Source organism: Carassius carassius, chromosome 15 (genome assembly GCF_963082965.1).
Source record: "Carassius carassius chromosome 15, fCarCar2.1, whole genome shotgun sequence".
Taxonomy (NCBI): Eukaryota; Metazoa; Chordata; class Actinopteri; order Cypriniformes; family Cyprinidae; genus Carassius; species Carassius carassius.
In genome coordinates this window covers 2,355,709-2,383,079 of record NC_081769.1, presented here as the reverse complement: position 1 = coordinate 2,383,079, position 27,371 = coordinate 2,355,709, and the positions used below count along the sequence as shown (strand labels likewise).

The window sequence follows — 27,371 nt, the reverse complement described above, 5'->3', positions numbered from 1 at the left end:
TTGGACATGTCATTAAGGTTACGGAAGGCACAGGAAGTGATCATCATTTCAGGCACAGAATACAGTCACTCAAACAAACACACGCTTCCATTCAAAAACAGCGATGACAGCTGCGCTTCAGATTGCATATATTTGGTGAGTATTTTTGTGTATTTCATTAGCGTGTTACAATTAATAGCATTTAAATCATGCTTTTGCATTAAGTGCTTATTATCTGAATATTCATACAGAACATGAAAACGTATTTTTATTGACTGTAAAAATTGTCTAGCAAACAATAATAATACAAATGTGTGCATTGTACATTAGAAAAATAACGAGTCACTGATTTCTGCAGCATTTTATCTTATTTATATTCTCCTTGTTCCTTCAAGAACCCAGTTGGTTATTTGGAGATTTAAAATGTTTGATTTTAGGTGATAAGTGTATTGGTAATAAGTATAATCTGTTAACAGGACAAAGTGAAGCCCTTCTCTGATGCTCCAGTGCTTAGATGATTTTCTAAAGAACCAAATCACCATCTGACATCAGGATGTAAAACCCATGTAAAACCTTTATTAAGAAGACTGCACTTTCAAAATAAAGAATGAGTGCTGTGTGTATATATATCACATTTTGTTTTAAAGGTTGATGAGCTGCTTTACACTGATTTATGTTTTATTTTCTTCTTTCATACTCATTAAAAATAACACAAATGTGTGCACTACTCCAAAATGTGGCATTTTTTTCTTGTTTTTCTAGTGAAAAGTCTAAAAAAGACTCTAAAAGTGAATATGTGTGGTTTTTATTTTTAGGATCTTTTCTACCTGACCTAACCTTTGAAATGTAACTTTGTTAGTGTGATCTAATCAGGGTGATAAGTAAGCCATTCATAGTCTAATCTTCTGGAGAGTTATCATATTTGCACGTGTTGCTTGGAAAATTCCCCCATTAGTTTTGAGCGAGCCTCTAATCTGACTCGACTGGTTGGTGCAGTAGTGTTCTTGTTGATGGTAGCGAATTTGGAAAGCTGTTTTATTTTACTTACTATCCTGTTCGGTGGCGCAAAAATGGCATACTTCATGTTTATTCATATTGACATATTTATATTTACATTTTTTTTACATTTCTTTTTATTTTACAGTTTTTTTTAAACATCTGAAACTGTAAGTTTAGGCCACATTTTAAAATAGAGCAAAGTCAGTCGCCACCATATGTTGATGAACTTGAATAAAATGGTACTTGTTAATTCTGATTAGAAAATAAATGGAAAAATATATTGAACAAACAGTGTAATATTGCAGTTTAAAAAATATATTTAACTAAGATATGGATGCATACCATATTCGTAGTGTTTTACTAAGTAACTTTCCAACTACATGTCTGCTGACTCTCAGAGTAGACTGTTCGGTTTAGGGTTAGTAGAATAAGTTGACATGAAACGTTTCTCATAGTCAGTATGTTGTATGTGGTGGACTCATCAAAATAAAGTGTTAGAAGATATTAAGCAGACAGTCTACTGATACTCTAATGACTGCTGGTTGACATGTAGCTGCAGAGTTACTTACTGTTAGTAGAATATCTAAAGTGGACTGTCAGAATAAAGTGTTACCCATTTTTACTATTACGTTATGGTCATAGCCTACTGTAAACCGAAAAATTACTGTAAGGTGTTAATGCATAAGTTGAAGTTTCCCTGTGCATATGATTCTGAATGACTCCTGTCCAACAGACAGGCCTAGTGACAGAGGTAAAAATACATGTGGACTCTTACATCAGTGATCTGAGTATTTTGGGCCCTTGACTCTTGAGTATATCGGTGTCGTTTTCAGTCTGAAGCAGAGTGAGCTAATGGACCGCTTCATTCTGCAGTTCACTAGATTATTTCATTAAGGATAAAATAAGGTAGACTGAGAATTTATAGACTGAGAGGACGATACTATTTTAACTGAAGTCGGCGCCAGAGAATGACCGGTTGACCTCGTCTTTTATTGACATGGAAGCAACAAGCGCGCGCGGCGCAGAGAGCGCAGCCTGGGCCTCGGAGGAGAGGGCAGAGATGGCTGGGTTCGGTTAATGAAGAATTAAGTGTGTGTTATAAGCGGACTGCAAATAGTTAAGAGGCTGTGATTCGTGTTTCGTTGTGACTGAAAGATGTGGAATGCGTTTGGAAATGGATCGAGCGGGTTTGTGAGCAAGGCGCAAGGCTGGGAGTTTGTCCCGTGCTCGCGTCTGGAGAGGCCCGGTAAGCAGCTCCAGAGTCCCGCAAGGGTTCGGTCTTTCCCGAGCAACCTTCTGGAGCTTCCACCTGGACCTTCAGCTGCTGCTGCATCCGATGCGACCGGAGGACAAACTCCGAGTCACGAGCCACACACGCGCACGAAAAAGAAACTCGAGGAATTAAAGAAGCGCTTCGATCAGGAGAAGGAGGAGTGGAGAATGGAGAAGGAAATGCTTTTGAGACAAGTGGCTGATATACAAGTACAAACGGATGCATGCATGCCACATGACTGAGTGGATTTGACCAGGCAACGGTGTGCAATTAAAGTCGTCTGTATTATTCTGCGTTGTATTTGCAGGGTGGAGAGAACAGGAGGATACTGTTGGATCTGAAGTGTGTTTTAGAGGAGGTGCAGTCGGGGGTGAAGCGTGAAGAGAGTAAACGGAGTGAGCTGGAGCTGCAATACTTGAAGGATCGATGCGCGTGGGATCTGGAGAGGTCCGAGCTGAAAAGCCGCATTACTCAGGTATGAAAATGCACACCTCTTTGTGATATATTGATAGGTCTTTGATAGCAGTCCAAGACACGCCAGTGAGTGTTGTTCGGGGTGAAAGTCAGTTTCTGTACAAAGTATCTGCCTTTCAATCCACGTATTTGTATGCGCATTTTGGAATATCGCATAAAAACTACGCAAAGAAAATTCATAAAAAATGTACATAAAAAAACTTATCCGCACATTTGAGTAGTATAAACGTTTTATCCAATAGGGAAAAAATGTTCATTAACTACAATGGAAACATTTACCTGAATAAATTCCTCCACGCGCATCGAGAAAGCCACGTGTCTTTGCGCTACGAGACGGAGATAACTTGACTATCAGCGGACCGATGTCGTTCACAGCATCTTTATGATGTTAAGCTCGTTCTGAAACGACTGAGCAAAGTCTGTCGTCAAAGTATTTCTGTATAAATGTCTTAAACGACTGCGTTGCCAAACAGCAGCATCCACCTCCGAAAGAAACGATTGCATTCATTGTGTTTCGTCTGCTCGCGCTGAGGCGCAAGTTATTTATATGAAAATCATTTGATTCAGTAGCTTCTCCTACTTTTCTTAGTGATGTATAGTTCTAGTTTATCAGGAACGAGTTTGTTCCGTTGGATGGAACCGCTGCTTGTTCGCGAATGTTTTGTGCGATATTGCAATTTTGCGCAGAAGTTAAATTCGCAACTTTAAATGGAAACCCGGCTAATATGCGATAGAGCTATTGTAGGAAATAAATATTAGGTAATAAACACAAACCAATTCAGATTTAAAAAAAAATCTCTTTAAATGTTAGTTTTGGCCGACAGAAACACAAATAACATGTCATTCAATAAACAAAATGAAAGCACATCAATAAAATAATAAATAAATAAATACAGAATTAGACATTTATGGAAAAAAAACGTATGTTTTTGTAAAAAAAAATTAAATGCTAAAAAGGACAACCGTCTCATCTGGCATGTAGATAATGCACACAGATAATGCATGCTTTAATTATTTGTTGCTTTTCAAATGCTTGTCATTAAGCATAACTCAGAGATTGTATAGGCTTTGTGTAACACAAACCCTATCAAGTGCAAATATATCCTGTCAACAGCAGCTTTGTGGGTAAGCAGCCGCACAAGACCAGCTATTAGACAAAGAACAAAAAAGTAATTTGACATTTAATGATAAGATGTAGGAGTAATATGTGGAAACTGTTACCGGACTAAAAATAGCACCCACTTCTGATTAGTTTTCACCTTAGTGCATTGCAGTAGCACAGACAGTACTGCACATGAGATGAAGAGTAGAGGAGCTTTGAATGCTTGTGTGATGCCGTATCTTGAGATGAACTGCACTTGTTTGAGTTCAGAAAACAATCTGGGTTTAGCCACACAAATCCACCCAAAGTATTAGTTGGTGCAGAGAACAGAATTCAGGGAGGGGTCAGGCTAAACTGTAAAAACTAGTTTTCTTTGCCGTCCACATCCTACCACAGCACATACTTTTGTCCAGGTGGATTTCGTAGGTTTACCGCACAGCAGGGTATGTGCCAGCATATTTGTGATCTTTAAAACTGAGATGAGTTCCTCTAGGCCCCACCCTCAGGAATGTGAGATGCTAAAGGATTGGTCTTGCCGTCTATAAATAGAGAGCTTTTTTTGTGACATTGTTACCCAGACACAGAGCACACAGCAACCGCGGCCATTATATTTTAGTTTTAAAACTTCAACCGCACCCAACCTCTGTTAACTCTGGATACATGGCACATCAGTGTCTCACATGCCCTCTGCTTGTAAACACAGACTGCTAGCACACCCAGGAGAACGCATAGGATCTTAGACCGTGTGCCAGCACATTTTAGTGATATAGGAGCGCACTGTTTATACAAACACTGCTTCACTCTGGTTCGTTGCTATGAGAAGCATAAATAAGATTCACCTATTTCTGTCTTGGCGGTTGCACAGATAGTGAAGCATGCAGGTTTAGTCCAAAGCAAGACTTTAAAACATCACAACTGAGTTCTCATCTCTTTTAAGAGGTCCAGTTTTGTTGGGTTTGGGAGAATAGTGGCATCTTCATATGTTCAGAAGAGATTTTTGATGTACACTACCATTTGAAAGTTTGGGGTGGGTACAAACTTTTTTTTTTATGTTCTTGAAATATTTATTATGCTCAGCAAAGCTGCATTTATTTGATTAAAAATACAGTTAAAGCAGTAATGTTGGGAAATATTATTACAATTTAAAATAACTATTTTCTATGTGAATGTTAAACTGTAATTAATTTCTGTGATGCACAGCTGTATTTTCAGCATCATTCCTCCAGTCTTCAGTGTCACATGATCAGAAATCAGTGTAATATGATGATTTACTGCTCAAGAAACATTTATGATTATTATCAATGCTGGAAACAGTCATGCTGCTTCATGTTTTTGTCGAAACTGTGATGCATTTTATTTTCAGGATTCTTTGATGAATAGAGCAAAATAACGGCATTTATCTGAAATAGAAAGCTTTTGCAACATTATAAATGCCTTTGCTCACACTTTTGACCAATTGAATGCATCCTAGCTAAAAGTGTTCTTAAAATACGTTTAAACTGTAGTGTATAGCATGAAAAAAAAATCATAAACAAAATGATATGTAGGTCTCTATGACATCAACAGCATCTGTCAGCTGCAGAGTTCAATCAAGCTCAGTGACAAATATGGTTTTAGTGTCTGCGGTCTAGTGAGCTCTCTCTCCAGGATCATCGGGGGGTCAGCATACCGACGTGGCTTCTCCATTACATGCAAAACTCTCGGCACTAGTCTGAGCTGTTTGTGTGAGTAGGCTTAGGCTGGGCATCCAATGAGGCCTTGGTAAGGACTAAACGTCCATTTCATCCTGTTGGTAATAGGTTTCCCTTAATGCCAGATGCCATGTTCAGATGCTTGCTTTTCTCTGTACAACTATCCTACACACTGATTCCTATTTGGTGGTCAGCAAAGCCCTGCCTCTCTTCCTCCACAGTTAGAAGCCCGGGGATATAGTTTGGTGGTGGACACTGTGAGGAGTCTAGATCAAGGGGACACTCTGAAACGGGAGAGAGCAGAACAAAAGAAGCTGCTTGCAGACACTCACAGCGCGGCCATGGACCTCCGCTGCAGGCTGGAGAACAGTGAGAAGGGCTGGGTGAAGGAGAAATCTGAGCTGCTGGAACACTTTGAGGCTGAGAGGAAGGAGTGGGAGAGTCAGCTCATGGACATGCAGCGGAGGATTGAGGAGGTGAGTCTGCAGATGTGTGCCACTCCCTTCAGCTCAGCTGAGAGAACGGAGTCTTGTTTCAGACTGATTCCCTAAGTACTCTTGTTTACTTCCATGCTAAATGAAAGCTCTGCAAGTAAGCCTTGATGTATAGTGGTAACACCTAAAATTGGAAGCGGTGAAGTCACATTATATAAACCTTGGAATTGCAAGTGACTGCCAAAGGAAGTTTAGCTCGGTGGTGACTGGCAATCGTCAGACAGAAGCTGAGAGCTTGAAGTTAGCAAACATTTATGCATTTGGCCGATGTTTCATTAAAAGTGCATTTAAGCTATGCATTTTATCAGTATGGGCAATCCTTCAAAATCAAACCGAGAACCTAGGTGTTGCTATTGCTCTATTCTCTACCATTTGAGCTGTATTTCTTGGGTCCAATTGTGAACCTTTCCATAAACTAACCTTTTCCATCCATTCTTTTCCATCCAAGTGTGTCAAAGTGTAATCCCATACAGTTTAACTTCCAAATGCTTAGCTCTAGACCAGGATTCCTCTAATTCAGCTATGGAGGACCACTGGCATATAGAGCTTGGCTCAAACTTGAAATTTTAGTTACAAGTAACTCTGAACACCTTGATTATCTTGCTCAAGTATCTTTGATTAGGCCTGCAGCTAAACTCAACGAGGCAATGGGTAACATATGCATTTTGGCACTTTGACACTTTATCCAAAGATATTGACGCCATATTCATGGTATATATTTTATAGTTAAAGGCAGGGTAGGTAATACATGTATAAACAACTTTCTTCCAAATTTGTTTAAACTTTCTATATATATCAATGCATAATTAAAATGTAAGTACTCTGATAAAAAGAGTATAAAAATCGAGTGACTCTAGACCGTTTAAAGGCAGGGTAGGTAAAAAAATGTATAAAAAACTTTTTTTCCAAATTTGTTTAAACTTTATTTATATATCAATACATAATTAAAATGTAAGTACTCTGAAAAAGAAAGTATAAAAATCGAGTGACTGTAGACCTCTCACGACTGTTTTAAAGACAGCTCATTATTTCCATTCACTCCACCCCCTCCCTTCTGGGCTCCTTCCAAAGCCTCTACTATGGCTCGCTAAGTAATGTTATGTTAGCTATATTACGCAGCTACGTGTGCTAATGACACATGCTTCATGAAAAAAATATGTATGATCAAAATACAAAAAGAAAGATTTACCTGTCCAGCAGAAATAAAGCCATCAAGGAGTCACTTTTCAGCCCCTTGAGTTCCCTCAGTTCTCGCCATCGCTGGAAAGCCACGCCGATTTTAACTCGCGTTTTATTTCTTTGTTTATCCAAAGACTTTTTGTTCATTGCCTTTTCTTGTACTGTTACTGTCTTCCTTTTCTTGCCCGGTTTGCCTTCACTAACTGCATAGGCTGGTACTGTGAATTTTGCTTGCTGTTTCTCTGCCATTGTTTTGGTATTCCTAGGATCCGTGCCTGTTTAATCAAACGTGCTGTTTCCTCAAATCAAACGTGCACGCGCAAGTGGGCAGGTCATGTGTGGCAAAAGGGTGGTTGCCATGGTTGCGAGAGAGTGACAGTCGCCTAAGCCAATCCTATGTTTCGTCCCGAAATGGAAATAATGAGCTGTGTTTAATACAGATTAAACGGTCTAGAGTCACTCGATTTTTATACTCTATTTATCAGAGTACTTACATTTTAATTATGCATTGATATATATAGAAAGTTTAAACAAATTTGGAAGAAAGTTGTTTATACATGTATTACCTACCCTGCCTTTAATCTGTATTAAACACAGCTCATTATTTCCATTTCGGGACGAAACATAGGATTGGCTTAGGCGACTGTCACTCTCTCGCAACCATGGCAACCACCCTTTTGCCACACATGACCTGCCCACTTGCGCGTGCACGTTTGATTTGAGGAAACAGCACGTTTGATTAAACAGGCACGGATCCTAGGAATACCAAAACAATGGCAGAGAAACACAAAGCAAAATTCACAGTACCAGCCTATGCAGTTAGTGAAGGCAAACCGGGCAAGAAAAGGAAGACAGTAACAGTACAAGAAAAGGCAATGAACAAAAAGTCTTTGGATAAACAAAGAAATAAAACGCGAGTTAAAATCGGCGTGGCTTTCCAGCGATGGCGAGAACTGAGGGAACTCAAGGGGCTGAAAAGTGACTCCTTGATGGCTTTATTTCTGCCGGACAGGTAAATCTTTCTTTTTGTATATGTATTATCATACATATTTTTTTCATGAAGCATGTGTCATTAGCACACGTAGCTGCGTAATATAACTAACATAACATTACTTAGCGAGCCATAGTAGAGGCTTTGGAAGGAGCCCAGAAGGGAGGGGGTGGAGTGAATGGAAATAATGAGCTGTCTTTAAAACAGTCGTGAGAGGTCTACAGTCACTCGATTTTTATACTTGCTTTTTCAGAGTACTTACATTTTAATTATGTATTGATATATAAATAAAGTTTAAACAAATTTGGAAAAAAAGTTTTTTATACATTTTTTTACCTACCCTGCCTTTAAATGCATTATATCAGAATTGAACCCACAATATTGCCTTTGCGAACGTAATGCTATACTGCAGGGATGTCCAAACCTGCTCCTGGAGGACCATTGTACTGCAGAGTTTAGCTCCAACCCTAATTAAAAACACCTGAACCAGCTAATCAAGGTCTTCAGACTAATAAGAATCTTCCAGACAGTTGGCTGGATTGAACAACCCTGCTCTTGTCAAATGACAAATGTATGAGTTTTGGAAGATGGACCAAGGACTACATAATTGTTTTGTCTTTTCTAGTTGTACAATGAAGTGAGGTCCCACCGTGCAGGAAGTTCTCTGAGACCAATTACTGATGGACACAATGCACTTAGGCTCAGCTCTTGTTCTGCCAGCACGTTGTCGAGTGCTGTAACCTATAACTCAGATGCCCAGAGCAATGAATATTCTGAGGCTTTAACCCGGCGAAGCAATGCCAGCATCGACTCCCAACCTAGTCAACTCAGTCACCCCAGTGAATCCAGCGACCAGTGCAACAGCGATCAAAGTGAACTATTAAATCAGCAAGGTGCTGCTGAACAACAGGCTATAGACACTGCAGAGCTGGAGGAAATCCTGGAAAGCTGTTTGAAAAAGAAAATAGGGAACAAGTCATGCTTCATTGGACAAGATGACCTCCTTAACCCTTTCAAACGATTTCAGAGCATGGAAATATGCTGTGGAAGTGACAAAAAGAAGAACAGTCCTGCTCTAAATGCGGTGAGACTTTGTTGTTCATACCACTCTAACGCTGTACGAATATTAGGTCATCTTTCAGGATTTACTGTTTTACTCTTGCTATAGATTTTTTCCAACTATTCCATAATGGAAACACAAAACCTCTAGCTGTAAATCCACAGTACATTTACTTAAAATCCATTGTATTCCAGGTTAGAATGCTGCTATGGGGGGCTAGAGATGTGCTTTAGTATTTTTTTGGTCTGAGATCTAAGGTTTGCATCTAAGTCCTTTTATTCATCAACAACTTTGTAGGCACTTAAGGAAATTGCTCGTGTAAGTGAAGAACTCTGTAGCTACCAGGATGAAACAAAGAAGTGGCCTGATATTAAGAGGTAAACTTCAGTGCACACAGGTGCTGCATACATCACAAACAAATCAGATCAGTGCTTTATAATCACTTTGTTTGGTTTTCCTTCTTAGAAGCCGCAGTGAGTCAATGTTTTTTCCAAGAGAGGCTGAGTTGGTGGAGAGGGTAAAGGACAATTTGGAAATGGAGGACACCGTTTTGTACTTGAAAAACATGAGTGAAGACCTTAAATCCCTGGATGAACAATACTGGACGAATAGGGAAGGTTATAACATGGAATCGCAGCAAAGTGAGGCTAAGCTGCAATACAATATAAGACAACAAGCCCCACCCGTACCGACCCGTAGCACATCTTGGTACCTAAGCAGTCCATCCGTTTCAGAAATAGAGTCCATTGGTACAGAGCAAGGGTGTCAACAGCCAGGAGCCCACCCAGACAGAAAGTACACTAGCCCCGCAATTGTACGAAAATTTGAAGCAATGCTTCAAGAAAATGAGGGGAATATTCTGACAGACTCAGTGAATGTAGCCTGCACCATGCCTGTCGATTCCCAGTGCAATATCAGCTGCTGCCAGAGCCGCTGGTCCTGCGATGGAAGTAGGTTTGGCAGCAACAAGTCATCCAGATATGTTCCTGTTAAGAGATGTCTCTCAAATGTGGACATTGCAGCTGCAGCCTCAGATCGCAGTCTAAACCAAATAGATGAACAAAACAAGGGTTCATATCATCCCATGAGCATGCCTACAGATTCTGTTGCATCGCTAGACTTTATTTCGACATATCCCAGTGCTACAGCTACTCCCAGAAATGAGAGACTTGAGAAGAAAACTGCAGAGTTCAACCGTGCGCTCTTCCAGGCAGGGATGGGCGTTCGGTGTGATGAGGACATTTCCATGACTGTATCCACTGATTCTTTTCACAGTCTACCAGAGGTCATATCAAAGGACATGTGTATAGACAGTCCTTCGAGGCACGTTGAAGACAGTCCGAAGGATTTGCTCTCGGATCTTGTGGCACAGTGCCCGAAAGAGGAGGGAAGAAGGAAGGAAACAAATGACCTTGTCACAACGTCTTCATCTCTGCAGCAGGAACTTAGTCTAAAGCAAGACAGTGAAGCTAAGCGTTTATCGGCTTCACCAATTTCAGTTGACCAGCTTGTCCCAAGTGTTGGAGAAAAACACTTTGAACTGAGTGTAAGTCCACCACAACAGCAAACCCATTTGGAAAGCTCCAGCAAAGTTCTGGACGTTGGTACAGACCAACAGCAAGCAGACAAAAAACCCAAACGGACAAAAAAGGACATGTGTTGCACTAGGTCTCGGATTCTAGATGAAAATCCATGGAAGCCTTCTACTCTAGCAGCCTATCCTCGTCCGATGGAGTCTAGGTCCAACTATGGAGCTGTTGAGAGGATTCTCAAAAATTACGAGGATTTGGAGAGATCTCAGGAGCAGCATCAGCAGTCACAGCACAGTCCAGGGAAGAAGGAAGACCTCGTGGACCTCTTGGAAATGTTGGATATGAAACATGAGCCTAGATCCAGTCAGAGACTAACACACACAACGCACCACCAGGCCATAGCCCAAAAAGAGACACATGTAACAGTGCAGGTCAGTACTGCGGACACTCCCGAACATAGACCCACGCCATTCAAGCCACAAAAGCACACACTTTCACCCGAACTGCAAACATTCAAGTACATGCTAAATGACTCCGCCGGAGAAGTGTATGAGGTGCAAGTGTAGATGAGTGCGGTGCATTAAAGGGATAGTTCATCCAAACATGAAAACTCTGTCATCATTTACACATACTTAAACCTGTATGAATTTCTTTCTTCTGTTGAACACAAAAGAATATATTGTGAAGAAAGCTGGTACCCAAACATTTGACGGTAGCCATTGACTTCCGAAGTATTTTCTTTCATACTATGGAAGTCAGTGGCTACCGTCCAGTGGAGAGTGAGTAAATGACGACAGATTTTATTTTTTCACTTTAAAGCCCAAAGAAGCTATACTTCATTTTTGTACATGTGCAAAACTCTATTTGACTCTATTTGACTCTGCTTTTTCTAGCGTACACGTCAAAAGTGAGTTCTCTTAAGTAGCATTTTATTCAATACAAGAGGTCACTTTGTTCCCAATGCATTTGCTAAAATGTCTGAGAGCCTGTGTTGTATTGTGAATCTACACATGGTTAAAGAGTGCTGGAGCAGTTGCAAACTTCTTCAGCTTTGACCATACAGGTAAAAATTATTGCTGTATAAAACATATTAAGACCACAAATTTTCATTTAAAATATTTTACGTTAGACATAAATGAATAGGTTAATAGGTCTCTGTAAGTGCTCTTACACACAGTAACTAGTGAATGTGTGTGATCTGAGATTTTTCTCAGTGCTAAATAACAGTTAGACATTGCTTTGATTATTATTAAAAAAAAAAAAAAAGTCTGGAAATATTTAGAATTTATTGTTAAAATACCTCATTCCCACAAAACCATCTAAGCAACACAATTAAAATTCCTTAGGTTGAATTTCTGTCAGAAAATATTGGCAGATTGCTCAAAGCGAGAAGCCCAAAAGCTTCTTATTGTTGGATTAAGGCTTGAAATAAACAGAATTAGTGGCACCAATGTTTAATTGGCATCTTTCATGTCAAGCTCTTTAGAAAATCTCAATTAACTGTTTCTTTATAGAAGGCCAAGGTATGTGGTGTAATTACAGAAACATGTAGCGTGGCCAGGAGTCTAGTGAAACTAGTCCTCTGCACGGACTGCCTGCTTTGTAAAAAAACAACAAAATGACTCGAAATTATTGTCAGATGAGTCAGAAAAGCATTAGAGAGATTGAATCAGTTCTTTTATTTTGACTCTGTTCTAAAATGGAGAACATGTGCAGGAGAAAAGTTCAGCCATTGCCTTTGAATGCAATTGCATTGAAAGAAAAATACAAGAAACAATTTTTTTTTTTCAATTATAAAAATCATCATGTTGTATCAAATTAAGTTTTCTCTGCTTGCTTCCCAATTTAAATTAATATATAATTTCGTTCTATTATAGACTATAGGTTTGTGTCATAGATTGTATTGAATAAGTACAATTAGGCTTCTCTTTTATTAATGCAAAGTATAATTTTATTTGAATATTATATGATATAAACATCGTAACAGACAGATCTGTACATGAAAGCACACCGAGCTAATGTAGGTTATTGTGCTGTTGACAAGAATATTTAAATCCAGTGAGATTTCATACAAATATTTGTCTCAACAGCAATGCAAAGAGTCTTCTGTAACTATCAAGAAGAGCTTTTCACGACCTGCATGTCCGGCAAAGAGACGTTTGCCCTCTCGTTGGGCTAGCCGCTCGTCCATATCACCTGCATCAACTCCTTCACCACCACCCACAGTCTTCACCCAGAGACAAACACTCACCCACTCCACCTTTCACACAGAGACCGTCATCTAAACGGCCCTTAGATCACGCACAATGCCTTTACAGCTCTACATGTTGCCCGATTACCTGTGCAACGCCAACAATGACTGTCCACTTTTGTTGTTTACATTTCTATAACCATGAAATCAAACTGCCTTTTTATTCATTTTTTTTTCTCAAATACTGGTTTACGTGTACATTTTATTTCTTCCAGTGTGACTTACAATGTGACTTGTTTTCTTAAACCAGTATTAATCTGTCGTCATATTTTAAGGCTGCGAATGTAGACCTGTTTTCTGTCCTTGATTCATGTGTGTGAGGTCTGATGTCTGATCGAGAATATCTTTTACCAACTTTACCAAAACCACTGACTTGTGTTATTACAGAAACGAACGGATTCTACGCTCCGTTTACATGCTTATCTGATCTGAGACATATCATTTAGACAATGCCTTTGCAGTCCTTTCTCTTGATAATTAATATCACAAATAAAACTGTATTCAGCATTTATAGAATAAAATATTGACACTCATTTCTTGATGTAATTGTGTTTTATTCATAATCTATTTGGTCTTTTCAGAACTGGTGTTTTGGATGTTGTTTTTCTTTTTTTTTTCTTTTTTTTTACATTTAATTAAATTACTTTATTATGTTTAAGTAAATGTCTTGCTTTGAAGCAGTATTTATGATCTTGAGAATGAATGAAGACACATTGGACACTGACAACATTAACCCTTGGCTGTAAAAATGGTAAACATTTCACCTTATTTCTATGTGATACCATGAAATAACACAGCAAGTCAAAACTCAGTCTACAACATCTACGATTTTGTAAATAGAAGCAGAATACTATTTTGGATTAAAGGCACACACACTAGCAATACACTGAGGACTAAACCTGCTTTTCCCAGTAGCCATGTGGGCTGAATGTGCCCCTAAAATGCCATTTTGAAAACTATCTCCAAAGTACAGTTCATTTTACATGCTTTGCACCTCACATTCCTGGATCTAAAACACTATTTTAGTCAGCTAGTGTAGACATTTAGACTCCAACCTGGCTGACTTTAGTCACATACAGACTTAAGTGAGAAGATGTTTTCGCAGCTGCAGCATCCTGTCAGAAAACCTCAGGACAAAGATCCCTTCCCCGGGCGCAAATCAGCTCATCCTGGTCCACATTTATTACGCTTCACTCAAACATGATCTTCCCCGACAGGAAGCCAGAGGCCCAACATAGAAAGATGGAGCATCTGTCGACCTGTCACTGAGAAATCTGAAATCTGACCACACTTGACTGTCAAAGAAAGGCTCCACGTGTTTGTTCCTGCACTCTTTTGGGTACTTCGACTAACATTTTATATTGTACCATTGTTTCTGGTTATAACGTACATCATACATTGTTAGGGTATATATATATTGTATATTTTTTGTTAGAGGTTCTTTATAACACATACATGAGTACATTAATGTATGACATTTTAAGTATTACTTGAACTGGCGACAATCTGTGGAGATAGACTACTAAACAGTTAGTCAATGTCAACATCTTAAAAAATGCAATCTTTTTTTTTTTCTTTTTCAAAGGTGTGTAAAGATGGAATGAATTCGTTAGTAACGACAGCTTACTCTTGCTATGTTTGTCTCCTCCGACGAGGCTCTATTCGTGAAAGTCTGTTTGGCGCCAGATAAAAATACGCGCGAAGTCTGTCCCGCGCTGACGGTGTGACGTGTAACCCAAAACCTTAAAGGTGTAAACCTATAAATATTAATAAATAATTCAAACCCGTAATGTCGGCCAGGCTGTGATGTAGAACTCTATAGAATACAGAATGAGAAATAAAACTGTAATCATAAATTACAATAACCACGTGTAGTTTGAAGTGATGTTGTGGAGAAATGCGTTTGTAGGATCTTATTTTGGGTCACCGGGAGGTCAGATAAGGTTACGTGTCTCAGCCCTTTACAAAGTCAGTATCCAATCACAACAGCGTGAATCTGATGGTTCTGATGTTGTTAAGGTGAGTACAGCTATTCCTGTCGGCACTGACGAAAAAAAAAAACACATCGTCAGTGTTGATATTTTCATCTAGCCTAAAACACCTAAAAGTGCACATCTAAAAGTTAAAGTTATGATCTGTCAATTTATTCAAAAAATAAAAGTATTTTTGTCATATCAAACAGCCCCCTTCGTTGTCTTAGGACCTGATCTCACTGCAGAAACGTCCAAGTAGCACATGATTAATAGGCTACAGTACCATTAACCAAGACGTGTTTATGGTCTTCAAAAAGTAAACACGTGATGCAAGAGTGCCATGTCATTAACATCTTATACAATCAACTAACAAGATTAATAGTTATATCTTTTATGCATTCTTCATTAAATGTGCATATACACTACCAAAAGTTATTGAACTGTAAGATTTTTTATGTTTTTTTTAAAGAATTTTCTTCTGATCACCAAGCCTGCATTTATTTGATATACAATACAACAAAAACAGTAAAATTTAGAAATATTTTTACCATTTAAAATAACTGTTTTCTATTTGAATATATTTAAAACTGTAATTTATTTCTGTGATGCTCCGCTGTATTTTCAGCATCATTCCTCCAGTCTTCAGTGTCACATGATCTTCAGAAATCATTATAATATGATGATTCGCAGTGCAAAATTATTTTTATTACTATTATGTTAAAAACAGCTGAGTAGATTTTTTTTCAGGTTTCTTTGATGAATAGAAAGTTCAGAAGAACAGCAGTTAATAGAAATCTTTTGTAACATTATAAATTTCTTTATCATCATTTTCTATCAATTTAATGCATTCTTGCTATATAAAAATATAATTTTCTATAATTAAAATAATAATAATAATTATACTGACTCCAAGCTTTTGAATGGTATAGTTACAAAAGGTTTATATTTAAGATAAACGCTGATCTCTGGATCTTTCTGTTCATTAAAGTCCAAAAAAAAGTACTCAGCTGTTTTAAATATTGATAACCATAAAAATAAAAATAAATGTTTCTTGAGCAGTAAATCGTCATATTAGAATGATTTCTGAAGATCATTTGACACTGAAGACTGGAGGAACGAATAACATTTAAAAAAAAATTCAAACACAAAACTAGTAATAATAAAAAAGAAAAAGAAAAAAAAATCCACAATATCACTGCTTATGTTGTATTTTGGATCAAATGAATGAATGCAGGCTTGGTGAGCAGAAGACAATTCTTAAAAAAAAACCTTTTCAAATCGTACTGTCCGTAAACTCGTGACTGCTAGTTCAGCTGCTGTATAGTCTCTGCAGTTAGTGCATTGCGGAACAGCGCCCCCTTCTGCTCATTTGAAGCATTTCTTAGAAAAATAATTTGAAAAGACCTATCGGTGTCTTTGGTGGGTATTTCGTCTGCTTTTATATATTTTTCTTCAACAGTCTCAGTGCAAAATAGCAGTAGCTTTATTTGGACAAGGTGGTTGTTGACAGGTCAAGTACTATTCGTATAAAACATCCAAATACATGCAATAAAATAGAACAATATAAAAGATCCTACAAGAGAGACAAAGTATTGTGTATTTAATTCATTGTAAGTGTTATATTGTAGTGACCTACAGTTTGATTAAAGCAGAAGCGAGTGTGCATGTGTCTTCTCTCTCTGTGTACTGTGTGTGTCGCCGTGACTTTGCTAAGACATGTTGCTGGATCAACATTATTGTCCAAAAATATAGACTTAATCCAAACCCAACCCCTAAACCTAACCCTACCCATAATTTATTCAAAATTATTTGACAGTTTAACATCACGCTGAATGCCAATACATGCCCTGCTTCCAGCTGATATAATGATTGTTGTGTTTTGTCAGGATGGCATGAAGATATGTGAGTTAATGCAAATACTCTCACAAGACTCCTCAGGTTGGTTTTTCAGAAGAAACGAGCAGATCAGAGCAATCAAGACACCAGGGGTCAATACTGTAAAACTATTGTTGAGTAAAATTGAAGAAATTAGAGAATCTTTGCCACACCATGATATTCAGCTCCTGTCCCTCCTTTAGAAACATGCATGTTTTAAAGGCTAGTATGTTACATTGTTATTAACGTGACCATGTTAATTATCATTTTGAAAATAAATGTCAAGTTTCAGTTGTATTTCAGTTTTGGTTAAATATGTCTGTCTGATCAAATGATGAGTCAAAATAGACATGTTCAAAACTGTGGCTGTTATTACTTCCATTATTTCATTCATTCAAAAAAATGAAGCTTACCTTTCAAATGTAACATTATACTATTCTACTAGTATTATTAACTAGTAGGCTATTATTATCTTGACTCATTCTATCTCTCTCTGTCACAGTGTCTGGTCTGTGGATGTCCACTAGTGGTCTCACTTCCCCATAGTCACCCCACTGCAGGTACTACATTTCACACAAGCCTTTGTACCATTCATCAATGTTAATTGCACACCTGTTAATTGCACTCAGCTGTTCACACTTTCACCATTTTCACGCTTTCTCATGTTCCCTAGTGTTTTTCGTGTTTCTTGTTTTGGACTGCTTTTCGGTATTTGACCTTTTGCCTGTTTTGGATGTTGATTTTTGGATTCCCCTATTAAACACTGCAACTGGATCTCTCGTTTTGTGTGTGCATTCGTAATACTCCATCATACCCAGATCCAGCAGTGTGGGATTTCGTATCCTTTCCCCAGCCAGCATGGAGGAGCAGAGGGGGAGGCTCTTGAACCTAACCACCCTCCGTCAAAAGGGGAGTGAGGTGGGTGGTTTAGCTCAAATTTTTTGGACGATGGCTGTAGGGCTGGGATATAATGATGAGGCACTGAAGGACCTATTTAACGCCTGCCTGGATAACCCTGTACCTGAGTGGGAGATGAAAGGGCTGGAGATCCTGGACCTTTGGGGGTTCACCAGGTACCTACACCATTGTCCTCAATGGGATACCCCAGCAACACCTGTTTCTCCAGACACGATGGCCGACCCTAGGCCTGTGTCTCCACACAAGATGGCCGCCAGCCCAGCGCCACTACACCAGATGGCAGCCACAGGAGACTTTCCAGCCTTGAGTCAGATCCCAGTCGACTTTCCAGAGTCGCGTCAGGTCCCCGTGGACCCTCCAGAGTCGAGTCCGGTCGAACCCTCCAGAGTCGATAACCAGACTGGAGAGTCCGGTTATCATGAACTCTCCAGAGTCGAGTCAGGTCCCCACTGATTTCCCAGAGTCTAGTCAGATCACCATTTGACCGCCCTGAGTCAGGTCAAGTCACCATTAACACCCATTAGTCAAGCAAAACCACAGTTAGACCTCATGTGTCAAGTCATGTCACTCTTGATATTCATGAGCAAGGTCAACTCACCAATGATCTTCAGGAACAAGGTCAAGTCACCAATGATCTTCAGGAACAAGGTCAAGTCACCAATGATCTTCAGAAGCAAGGTCAAGTCACCAATGATCTTTATGAGTCAAGTCAAGTGACAGTTGATCTTCCTGAACAAAGTCAAGCCACAGTTGATCTTCCTGAACAAGGTCAGGTCACCATTAACTTTCATGAGTCAAGTCAAGCCACAGTTGATCTTCCTGAACGAAGTCAAGCCACAGTTGACATTCCTGAACCCAGTCAAATCACCACGGATCTACCAGAGCCTCGTCACATCTCAGCTGAACTTCCAGAGCCTCGTCACGTCTCAGCTGAACTTTCAGAGCCTCGTCCCATCTCAGCCGAACTTCCAGAGCGCTCGTCCTACCCTGTCATGGCCATGGAGGACATCCATGAAGAATGTAATGGGAACAACTAACTGTTGAGGCATGGAAATTAATTTGCTAGATGCAGTGGAAAGGAATGTTTCAGACTTGGGGTTTGACTTGGCAGGAATGGTGACAGACATGGCATTATTAGAAGGTGAAACTCATAACTTCTGAGGGTGGAAAGAACGTTTACTTCCCATAGAAGGATGCTGATTGGAAGAAAGTGGAGTAGATGATAGTTATGGGGACACTTTCCAGGGGAATGGTGGAGTAGATGATAGTAATGGGGACACTTTCCAGGGGAATGGTGTCCTTTGCACCTCCAGCACTGGACTGAAGTTTGTTCAGCAGTTCGATGAGAGGGGAGTCTTTGGGGTGATGTGACTTGAGTTGTTATGCTTCCTTCATCTGTTGTGCATAGTCTTTTTCCAACTGAAAGCCTAGTTTCACTAACTCATCCACAATATTCACACGGCTGCGAAGTTGGCTGGCGAGGTAAGGTTTGATGTTCTTGAGGATCATTTTCACTAACTCGCTCTCAGTTAGTGTGGGTTTCCAACGTTTGCATAAAGCTGTAAGTGAGGGCAAAGTCTCTGATTGATTCTTTTTCTCCCTGTGTTTTAGTCCTGACTCACTCTGCCAGCTCATCTTCATAATCTTCTGAAAGGAAGGCTGAGAGGAAAGCGGATTCAAACTCACTCCAGGTACTAATGGAAGATCGAGCAACTTCCCACCAATCACGTGCCGTGCCATACAGGACAGTGCGGAAGGTGGCCAAAATATCCATTTCATCCAATGGATACAAGGCCAAAAAGTCCTGACAGTGTGTTAAGTATAACAGTGGGTCAGAGTCCTCTGAGGGTCTTCTGAAAGTTGGAAAAGTTAACTTCAAAGGATCACTTTTGGCAGCAGGTGTATGGTGCAATATGGGTGAAGCCGCTGAAGGTGGAGATGAAGATGGTACGATGTGGTGAGATGGTAATGGGGCATGTCTTGGTTGGTCTGACACTAATTTTTAGTAGTGTACTTGACTTGCTTCAGGAAGATTGACCGTGACTTGACTTGACTCCTGAAGATCAGCTGTGACTGCCATTTTGCAGTCAGGCGGTAGTCAGGTGCTCGTGCTGTAGTGGTGCTGCCATTACATGAGTGAGTGCAGTGTCGCATTCTTCCTCCACAAAACCCACAGTAAATGAACAGCCAACAGTCAACAAAGCATAATCCATAAACTGAGCGAGTGATGAGTGTGGACCCTCGCGTCTAAGCTTAGACCTAAGCGGTTGGTTAATGCAATCACAAAAAAACTCTATCAAAAGACAGTCCATTAAAAATGAATAGTGTGCGATTTCTAAATATTCTTGAATATAATTATCCAATGATGGTGGACCCTGCCTAAGGGCTAACAAAATTCTTGCCGTGTACATACCTGGCCAGTGTTCCTCAGAAAAAACGCTGGATCCTTGTGTGGCTGAGTATTCTGTAACTGGGCTGATGAGTAGTGAGACGTGTGGATCCATGTGCAAGCTTTTATTACACAGAGACGTGGTCGTAACAGGCATGGGTCAAACACTGGCAAACAGGTATATAGAGGGCAAGGCAAAGAATATTCCTAGGGCAACTGAATGGGTGACCTATCCTCATTAATTGAGCTAACATTTGCCCCCCCCCCCCCCCCCCCCCTGAGCGAATTGGCAGGAGCCGCCACTGCCTCTGGATATTGTTCGTTCATCGAAGATGGGCCTTATTAAGAATTTGGTTGTCCTAATTCTTTAATTGCCAATTTATCCTTATTGCCAGGGGCGTAGATTACACTTGGGACGCGGGGGACGTGTCCCCCCCACTTTTATCATCTCGGAACTTCGTCCCCCGCACTTTCTCGGTCAAGTGTGTTCCTATAGAGGTTTTCAAGAGCTGGTTTGAATAAATGTATGAAAGTCCAAAAAAATCTCCAGCAGATGATAAAGTATATGAACAATGCAGTGCTAATTGACATAGCATTTATTACAGTATAGAAACTATTCTGCCTTATGTGATAAAAAGTGTTTGTATATTATAGTATATAAACAAATCACTATTATTTGTTATTGTCCAGCAGTTTAGAAAGCAGGTTAGAGCTAGCCCTCCCCGAACTCATTGAGATTGCATTGCAGTGCCTGCAATTCGGAAAAAAAATATCTTTGAATGGAAGTCTATGAGAGCACTCGGGGCAATTCTCAGTTTTACGGAAATCGCCCAAAAAGGGGCGGTACTACACAAAACACGACTCGACGCTGATTGGACTATTTAGAGGCAGCACAAACAGTCTAGAATAGTGAAAGCTAGCGTAATACTGTGGTTGAATGTAAGAGAAAAACAATCCCTCCCTTTCCTTTGGTGGTTCGTCGCCCAATTGCCCTAATGGAGAAACCGCCACTGTCCAGAGGGCTAAGCAAGAGGGGTAATCCAGAGCAAATGGTCAAAACAGGGTAAGGCAGGATAATGTCTAAACTGAAAACTAGAAACTAAGATAAGACTGTGAAAATTAGAAACTGAAACAAGACTATGAAAACAAACACGGAATGGCTTGGTATCACAGCTATTGCTAGGAGAGGGATATGTGCAGAACAATAGTAGGCAGTGTGTGAGGGGAAGTCCAATGCTTATAAAGCGAGTTTGATGATTGTGCTTTGAGTGTGTGATTGGTCTCAGGTGCATGGTGTGATTGTTATCAGGTGAATGTTATTGGTGCAGTGAAGAATGGGAAATGTATAGTCCAGGGTGTACTGTGTAGTGTGAGAGCCTGTGTTGTGGATGATGACCTCATCAGTGATGAAGTTCAGTGATCGGAACATTGCACACATATTACTAAACTAATATATATATTTTTTTGTTTTGTCATTGCAAGAATTTCTGCACAGTCCTGCAGTCCTTTTATTAATGGCATCCTTTGCCATAGTGTACAATTTAGTCTTACTTCTGCATAAAGCATAAACCTGAGGTTAAAATAAAGTAATATTGGCTAATTCTAATCAAACACGTTTTCAATTGTCCTGTATACATGTTTTGCATCTGAAGGTGAGCATCTCCGTGTCTCATCATGAACTCAATTGCATTGATACTTTCAGATGTTTTTCTTTTCCAGCAGTCCCGAGCTTTCATAGCTGTGTAATTGTTTTTAAAGTCTTCATATTTTTCATAATGATATTCAGTGAAGAACCATTCTTCATGTGATTGGCATCATCCTATTGGCTGATAAGAAACTTGGCCCTTCACCATGGTAATAAGGTATTGTAAAGTATTGTGCCTAGAGCTTACACATAAATTTCTTTACAAAAAAAAAAAAAAAAAAAAAAAAAAAAAAACCTTTACAAACTAAAATTGCATAAAAAAGTGAACAGATTGAACAAAAAAACTTAAACTGTAACATGACTACATTTTTAAAATAAGTATGTACTCTATACTCCACTACATTTGTGATGAATAATGCAATCACTTGTTACATTTTGCATGGCACCTAACTTTACCCGGCGCTGTTTATTTCTGCTGTAAAAGAAGTGATATCAGGACATAGAAGGTACTTGTTCTTGTGAGTTTTGACCTTACTCACACAAACTTGTCAGAAAGGCTTATTTAAATGAATATGAGTGCATTAGCAGCTAGTTGTGAATTGCAGGTGTTTCATATGTGAGTCAAAATCTGTGAAGGGGTAATACAATTAACTTGTGAAAGTGACGTGAAAGTGAAAGTGACTGGTCATTAACAGTAATGACCAGTCTTTAAGAAAACAAATTGGATTACTAGCTTTTTAAGAGTATAAACAGTTTATGCAACCAGCCCCTGTAGCCAAATGGTCAGCTTGTGGACTCTATCTATCTACAGTATCTATCTTTCTAACTACTGGTCTCTTGTTTCTCATTTTCCTCTTGACAATAGCCCATAGATTCTCTCTGGGTTCAGGTCTGGTGAGTTTGCTGGACAGTCAAGCACACCAACACCATGGTCATTTAACCAACTTTTGGTGCTTTTGGCAGTGTGGGTAGGTGCCAAATCCTGCTGGGAAATGAAATCAGCATCTTCAAAAAGCTGGTCAGCAGAAGGAAGCATGAAGTGCTCCAAAATGTCTTTGTAAACGGGTGCAGTGACTTTGGTTTTCAACAAACACAATGGACCAACACTAGCAGATGACATGTCACCCCAAATCATTACAGACTGTGGAAACTTAACACTGGACTTCAAGCAACTTTGGCTATGAGCTTCTCCACCCTTCCTCCAGACTCTAGGACCATGGTTTCCAAATGAAATACAAAACTTGCTCTCATCTGAAAAGAGGACTTTGGACCACTGGATAACATTCCAGTTTTTCTTCTCTTTAGCCCACGTAAGACGCCTCTGATGTAGTCTGTAGTTCAGGAGTGGCTTAACAAGAGGAATACGACAACTGTAGCCAAATTCCTTGACACGTCTGTGTGTGGTGCTCTTGATGTCTTGACCCCAGCCTCAGTCCATTCCTTGTGAAGTTCACTGAAATTCTTGAATCAATTTTGCTTGACAGTCCTCATATAATGCTGCGGTTCTCTCGGTTGGTTGTGCATCTTTTTCTTCCACACTTTTTCCTTTCACTCAACTTTCTGTTAACATGCTTGGATACAGCACTCTGAGAACAGCCAGCTTCTTTGTCAATGAATGTTTGTGGCTTACCCTCCTTGTGAAGGGTGTCAATGATTGTCTTCTGTACAACTGTCAGATCAGCAGTCTTCCCCATGATTGTGTAGCCTAGTGAACCAAACTGAGAGACCATTTTGAAGGCTCAGGAAACCCTTGCAGGTGTTTTGAGTTGATTTAGCTGATTGGCATGTCACCATATTCTAATTTGTTGAAATGGTGAATTGGTGGGTTTTCGTCAAATGTTAGCCAAAATCATCACAATTAAAAGAGCCAAGACTTTAACTACTTCAGTCTGTGTGCATTGAATTTATTTAATTCACGAGCTTCACAATTTGAGTTGAATTACTGAAATGAACAAAGCCAAATAACTGTTACAGTATTATGATGACATCTTGCTTGAGCAGATGAACATGAAAGAAATGCATATTTTAAAGCACATGACATCACAGATAAATAAATCAGAGAACACATAGTTTACTGATATTTCTTGTTTAAAATACATTATTTTGTTAACTCAAATTTACACCATAGTTCACACACATCCCTCTCTCCTCGTGTCTCTAATGGAACCATTTGTCGTGTTAAACCCCCGTCAGATCTGGACAGTGGATTGAAGTGTCTGGTCATCATCAGAAGGTCTGAGTCCACTGCAGCGGAATCGAACCGGTAGTCATCAACACGGCAGCGCTTTTGGCGCAGCGGGTCGCTGTTTTACACGGGTTAATCATTGATCGCTGGCGTTACAGCAGCTGTGTGTGTGTGCTGTGGGATGGTGTGTATGTGGACACCTCACAGCACTGCAGTTTCTGTTTCAGCTCTTCTTTCTGCGCCTGTGTGTGTTATTACCGCGCGTGGATCCCGGTGAAGCGCGAGCGTGTCAGTGCCGCCGGAGCTGCAGCCGCACATACGGTAGATTACAGAGACATTACAACATATCTTTATTAAGATTCAGTTTATGTGATGTTTCATGTTTCCTGCACACGCACATTGCTGCGTGTTTATGGACAGATGTTCAGTCAGGTCTGATTTGCAGTGGGTTAGTCAGCTGAGGCTTATTCCCAAAGCTACTGTACGATATCTCTTAATAATCAAAGCTATTCGAAAAGTTATTATGGGCTCAGTGACTTGAACTATAACTGGCTTAAATGTAGTGACGTAAATATGAAAATACAAGTGCATAGCTATAATTTCTTAATAGTCTGTGTATAAATAGTGCGGATGGTTACCTTCAGCTCTTATCAGTCAGAGGCATAATTATTATTCTCAAATTGCTCTATTGTAGCCTATTTCAGATGTGATGCACCAGTGTGGCCTTCATGCATCAGCATATCTGCATTACAAACGGGTGTTCCTTCAACAACGGGCACTTTTGGTCCTGTGGACCTTTAAATACACCCTTAAATTACACTTTTCGTATTCTCACTAGTTTATTTGTCCACTAACAGTGACCATCAATTCATAAAGTCTTCGTGCCACCACAAACATTTCAATGTCATTTCCAACATTCATTCTGGATTGGAAATAATGGTTGTGGTAATGAAACTTATATATATATATATATATATATATATATATATATATACATTCTACATTCTACATATTCTAAACAATATTGAAAAACACACTTTTGGATAATTTGACTCAGTTAGAGTTGCTGTGGCAAACTCTTAAATTCATATTAACCTTAATTGCTCTGTTTTCTTAATGTGTCATATTTAGTTTTGTCCTTGCTAAACAAGTGATGCTAACAAGACAAACTTATAAAGGGCTACATTTTTGTCTATGGTGCAAATGATGGCATGTCCGTGGGACATAATGTGTGCAATATTTATATGAATCATTTTCAATTTTCATTAAATATTAAAATAGTTTTATTTCGTTGTTTGTTTAGCTTGTATCATGTAATAATTCAATAATACAGAATTTCATTTTATTTATTTTTTTACAATGTACTTAGAGGTTTACTTTGCATTGCAATACTATAGAAATAATTGAAAAATCAGAGGAATGTGTCAGAATACCAGTCACTCAGAATAATATTATGCTGCATTCTATTCCATATGTGTGTGGTAGTAAAAACATCTCGCTCGTCCAGTCCATAAAGTGTGAGTCTGAATTCATCTTATACTTCTGTCAGTCATGCTGAGCTGAGATGGTGGGACTGTCATAAACCCAGGTTATGAGACACTTGATGACTCAGTTAACATCCATCTATAAGGAAACAGTAGGTAAAACGTTCCTGCTCTATATCAGATATACATCTGTGCACCCTGGACTGCTCCGTAGGCCTGCCTTAACTATAATTAGGAACTATCTTTACACCAGCTGTCGTTTTCATGTTGACTGAGGTCCAGTAAGTCAATTCTTTAAGGTAAGACGTGTGTGGACTATGATCCATGATAAGATTGATCGATCACTAATGATGTTTTCATAACTGTTATGTGAACTGGGACTTTCAGCTTTATCAGAGTTTTGATTCATACACATTTCTGACTATACACTTATTCCTGTAAACCAGAATGAATGGCTTTATGCCTGTACTTAACTTGTTCTTATGGCAACATACTGTATTAAGGCTTGTTCATATTAGAAATAACTTGTTATGAGTTCATTGAAGTGGATATTTATTGCAAGACTTTTGGGTGGACTGTTTCAGGGTAATATGTAGCTAGAGTTCATTTACATCTCATTTCCCCAGCGTTTTCAGTCCTTCACCATCTTCAAACAAAGACAGGTCTTTTTATGAAGCATCTGCATGTATATGCAAGCATCATATCTTACCGTGTGTTTGACTGCATGTGGATTTTACCTAAACTGGAGCTCTGCAATATCTAGAGCTGGTGTTAGTGCTTATATCCAGTGTTTTCGCACTGTCCAGTTAAACATTGAGGTTTATTTCTCATTAACTGCTGCTTTACAGTATGTACATGACAGTTATAAAGTTTTATATCTCAAACTGGTTTTACATAGTTCTACATTATAATGCAGCTGATATGAAAATGTGTTAGATATTCCTGACAGGCTTGGCCAGCGCTGTGGTTAATCATCTACTCTTGGTAAGCCTAACTTTAACACACAGGTCAGTTGACCAACCCATCTGAGTAATGTGAGGACTCACTTTCTTTTAAAGGTCAGAAACATTGTGATTGTGTCAGGGTTTCTTATCAAGCAGGAGGATGAATTCTGCAGTTTGATTTTCCTCCATGATATTCAGTGGTTGCTGAAGCATTATTTGTGTCTTGATTGACCTTCAGTAGAAGTGGTTGAATGTCATGTGGTTCCTTGCCTCATCAGAAAAAGGTCAAATTATTGGATATTTTTAGAGACTTATTTATCGTGACACAATCTTCAGAGGTCACCTCGCTGATATTGTTAAATAATTCATGTTTTCCCCCCTCCTGCGTGTTTGTACAGCACCAACCGTTGTCTGATTTGGCAGATTGAAAAAAAAAAAATCAAATTTAATTAAAAAAAAAAACAAAAACAAACGAACAATAAAATGCTTAATTGCTTTGATTATGCCCATCTCCTGAGTTTCAGCAACCAGGAGGGTTTTATGAACCTGGTATTTTTGAGTTATTCCTATCTTTTTTCGTGACTGAAATTTAATTCATTATAGAATATGTGTAAAGTCCTTGAATGTATTCCATTTTCAAATAAATGTGTAAATCTGCAAAAGAATAAATCCCATTTATTCCCATTTACACCCACAATTTTTAAACATTTGAATTCAAAATGGTTTCAGTTCAAAAAACATACCTGAGCAAACAAATTGGAAACAAAAATACAATGCAACATAATAACATTTTTATTTTTTGTTTTGGGGACATTAGGATTACAGAGAATGTGCTGATTCAGCTGATTGTGTCGGGTCCCCGCTATAATAACAGCAACATTCACAAATGCCTACTGAACAAGCGGGAACCCAGTGTGCCTGTAGCTTTCTCTT

At 39.2% G+C, this 27,371-nt stretch overlaps 1 protein-coding gene across 2 annotated transcripts; it reads left to right on the top strand.

Moving 5' to 3' along the window:
• The first annotated feature begins 6 nt into the window (after positions 1-6).
• soga3a (SOGA family member 3a) lies at positions 7-13,558 on the top strand. Of its 2 annotated transcripts, none has more exons than XM_059567226.1 (7): positions 7-135; positions 2,559-2,726; positions 5,740-5,994; positions 8,808-9,266; positions 9,540-9,619; positions 9,708-11,205; positions 12,865-13,558. In XM_059567226.1, exons 1-7 carry the CDS (start codon positions 7-9, stop codon positions 13,057-13,059), a joined length of 2,784 nt encoding a protein of 927 aa, XP_059423209.1. In that variant the 3' UTR covers positions 13,060-13,558. The 2 variants fall into 2 exon arrangements, with proteins under 2 accessions (XP_059423209.1, XP_059423208.1); XM_059567225.1 differs by lacking the exon at positions 7-135 and adding an exon at positions 1,607-2,460.
• The last annotated feature ends 13,813 nt before the right edge of the window (positions 13,559-27,371 follow it).

What these genes read in the sequence shown, in the direction of transcription:
- soga3a (XM_059567225.1), top strand. Translation starts at nt 2,134, where the DNA reads ATGTGGAATGCGTTTGGAAATGGATCGAGCGGGTTTGTGAGCAAGGCG. An exon ending in GACAAGTGGCTGATATACAA is followed by an intron (nt 2,461 to 2,558) that starts GTACAAACGGAT and finishes TTGTATTTGCAG; the next exon opens with GGTGGAGAGAACAGGAGGAT. An exon ending in ACAGTCCTGCTCTAAATGCG is followed by an intron (nt 9,267 to 9,539) that starts GTGAGACTTTGT and finishes ACAACTTTGTAG; the next exon opens with GCACTTAAGGAAATTGCTCG.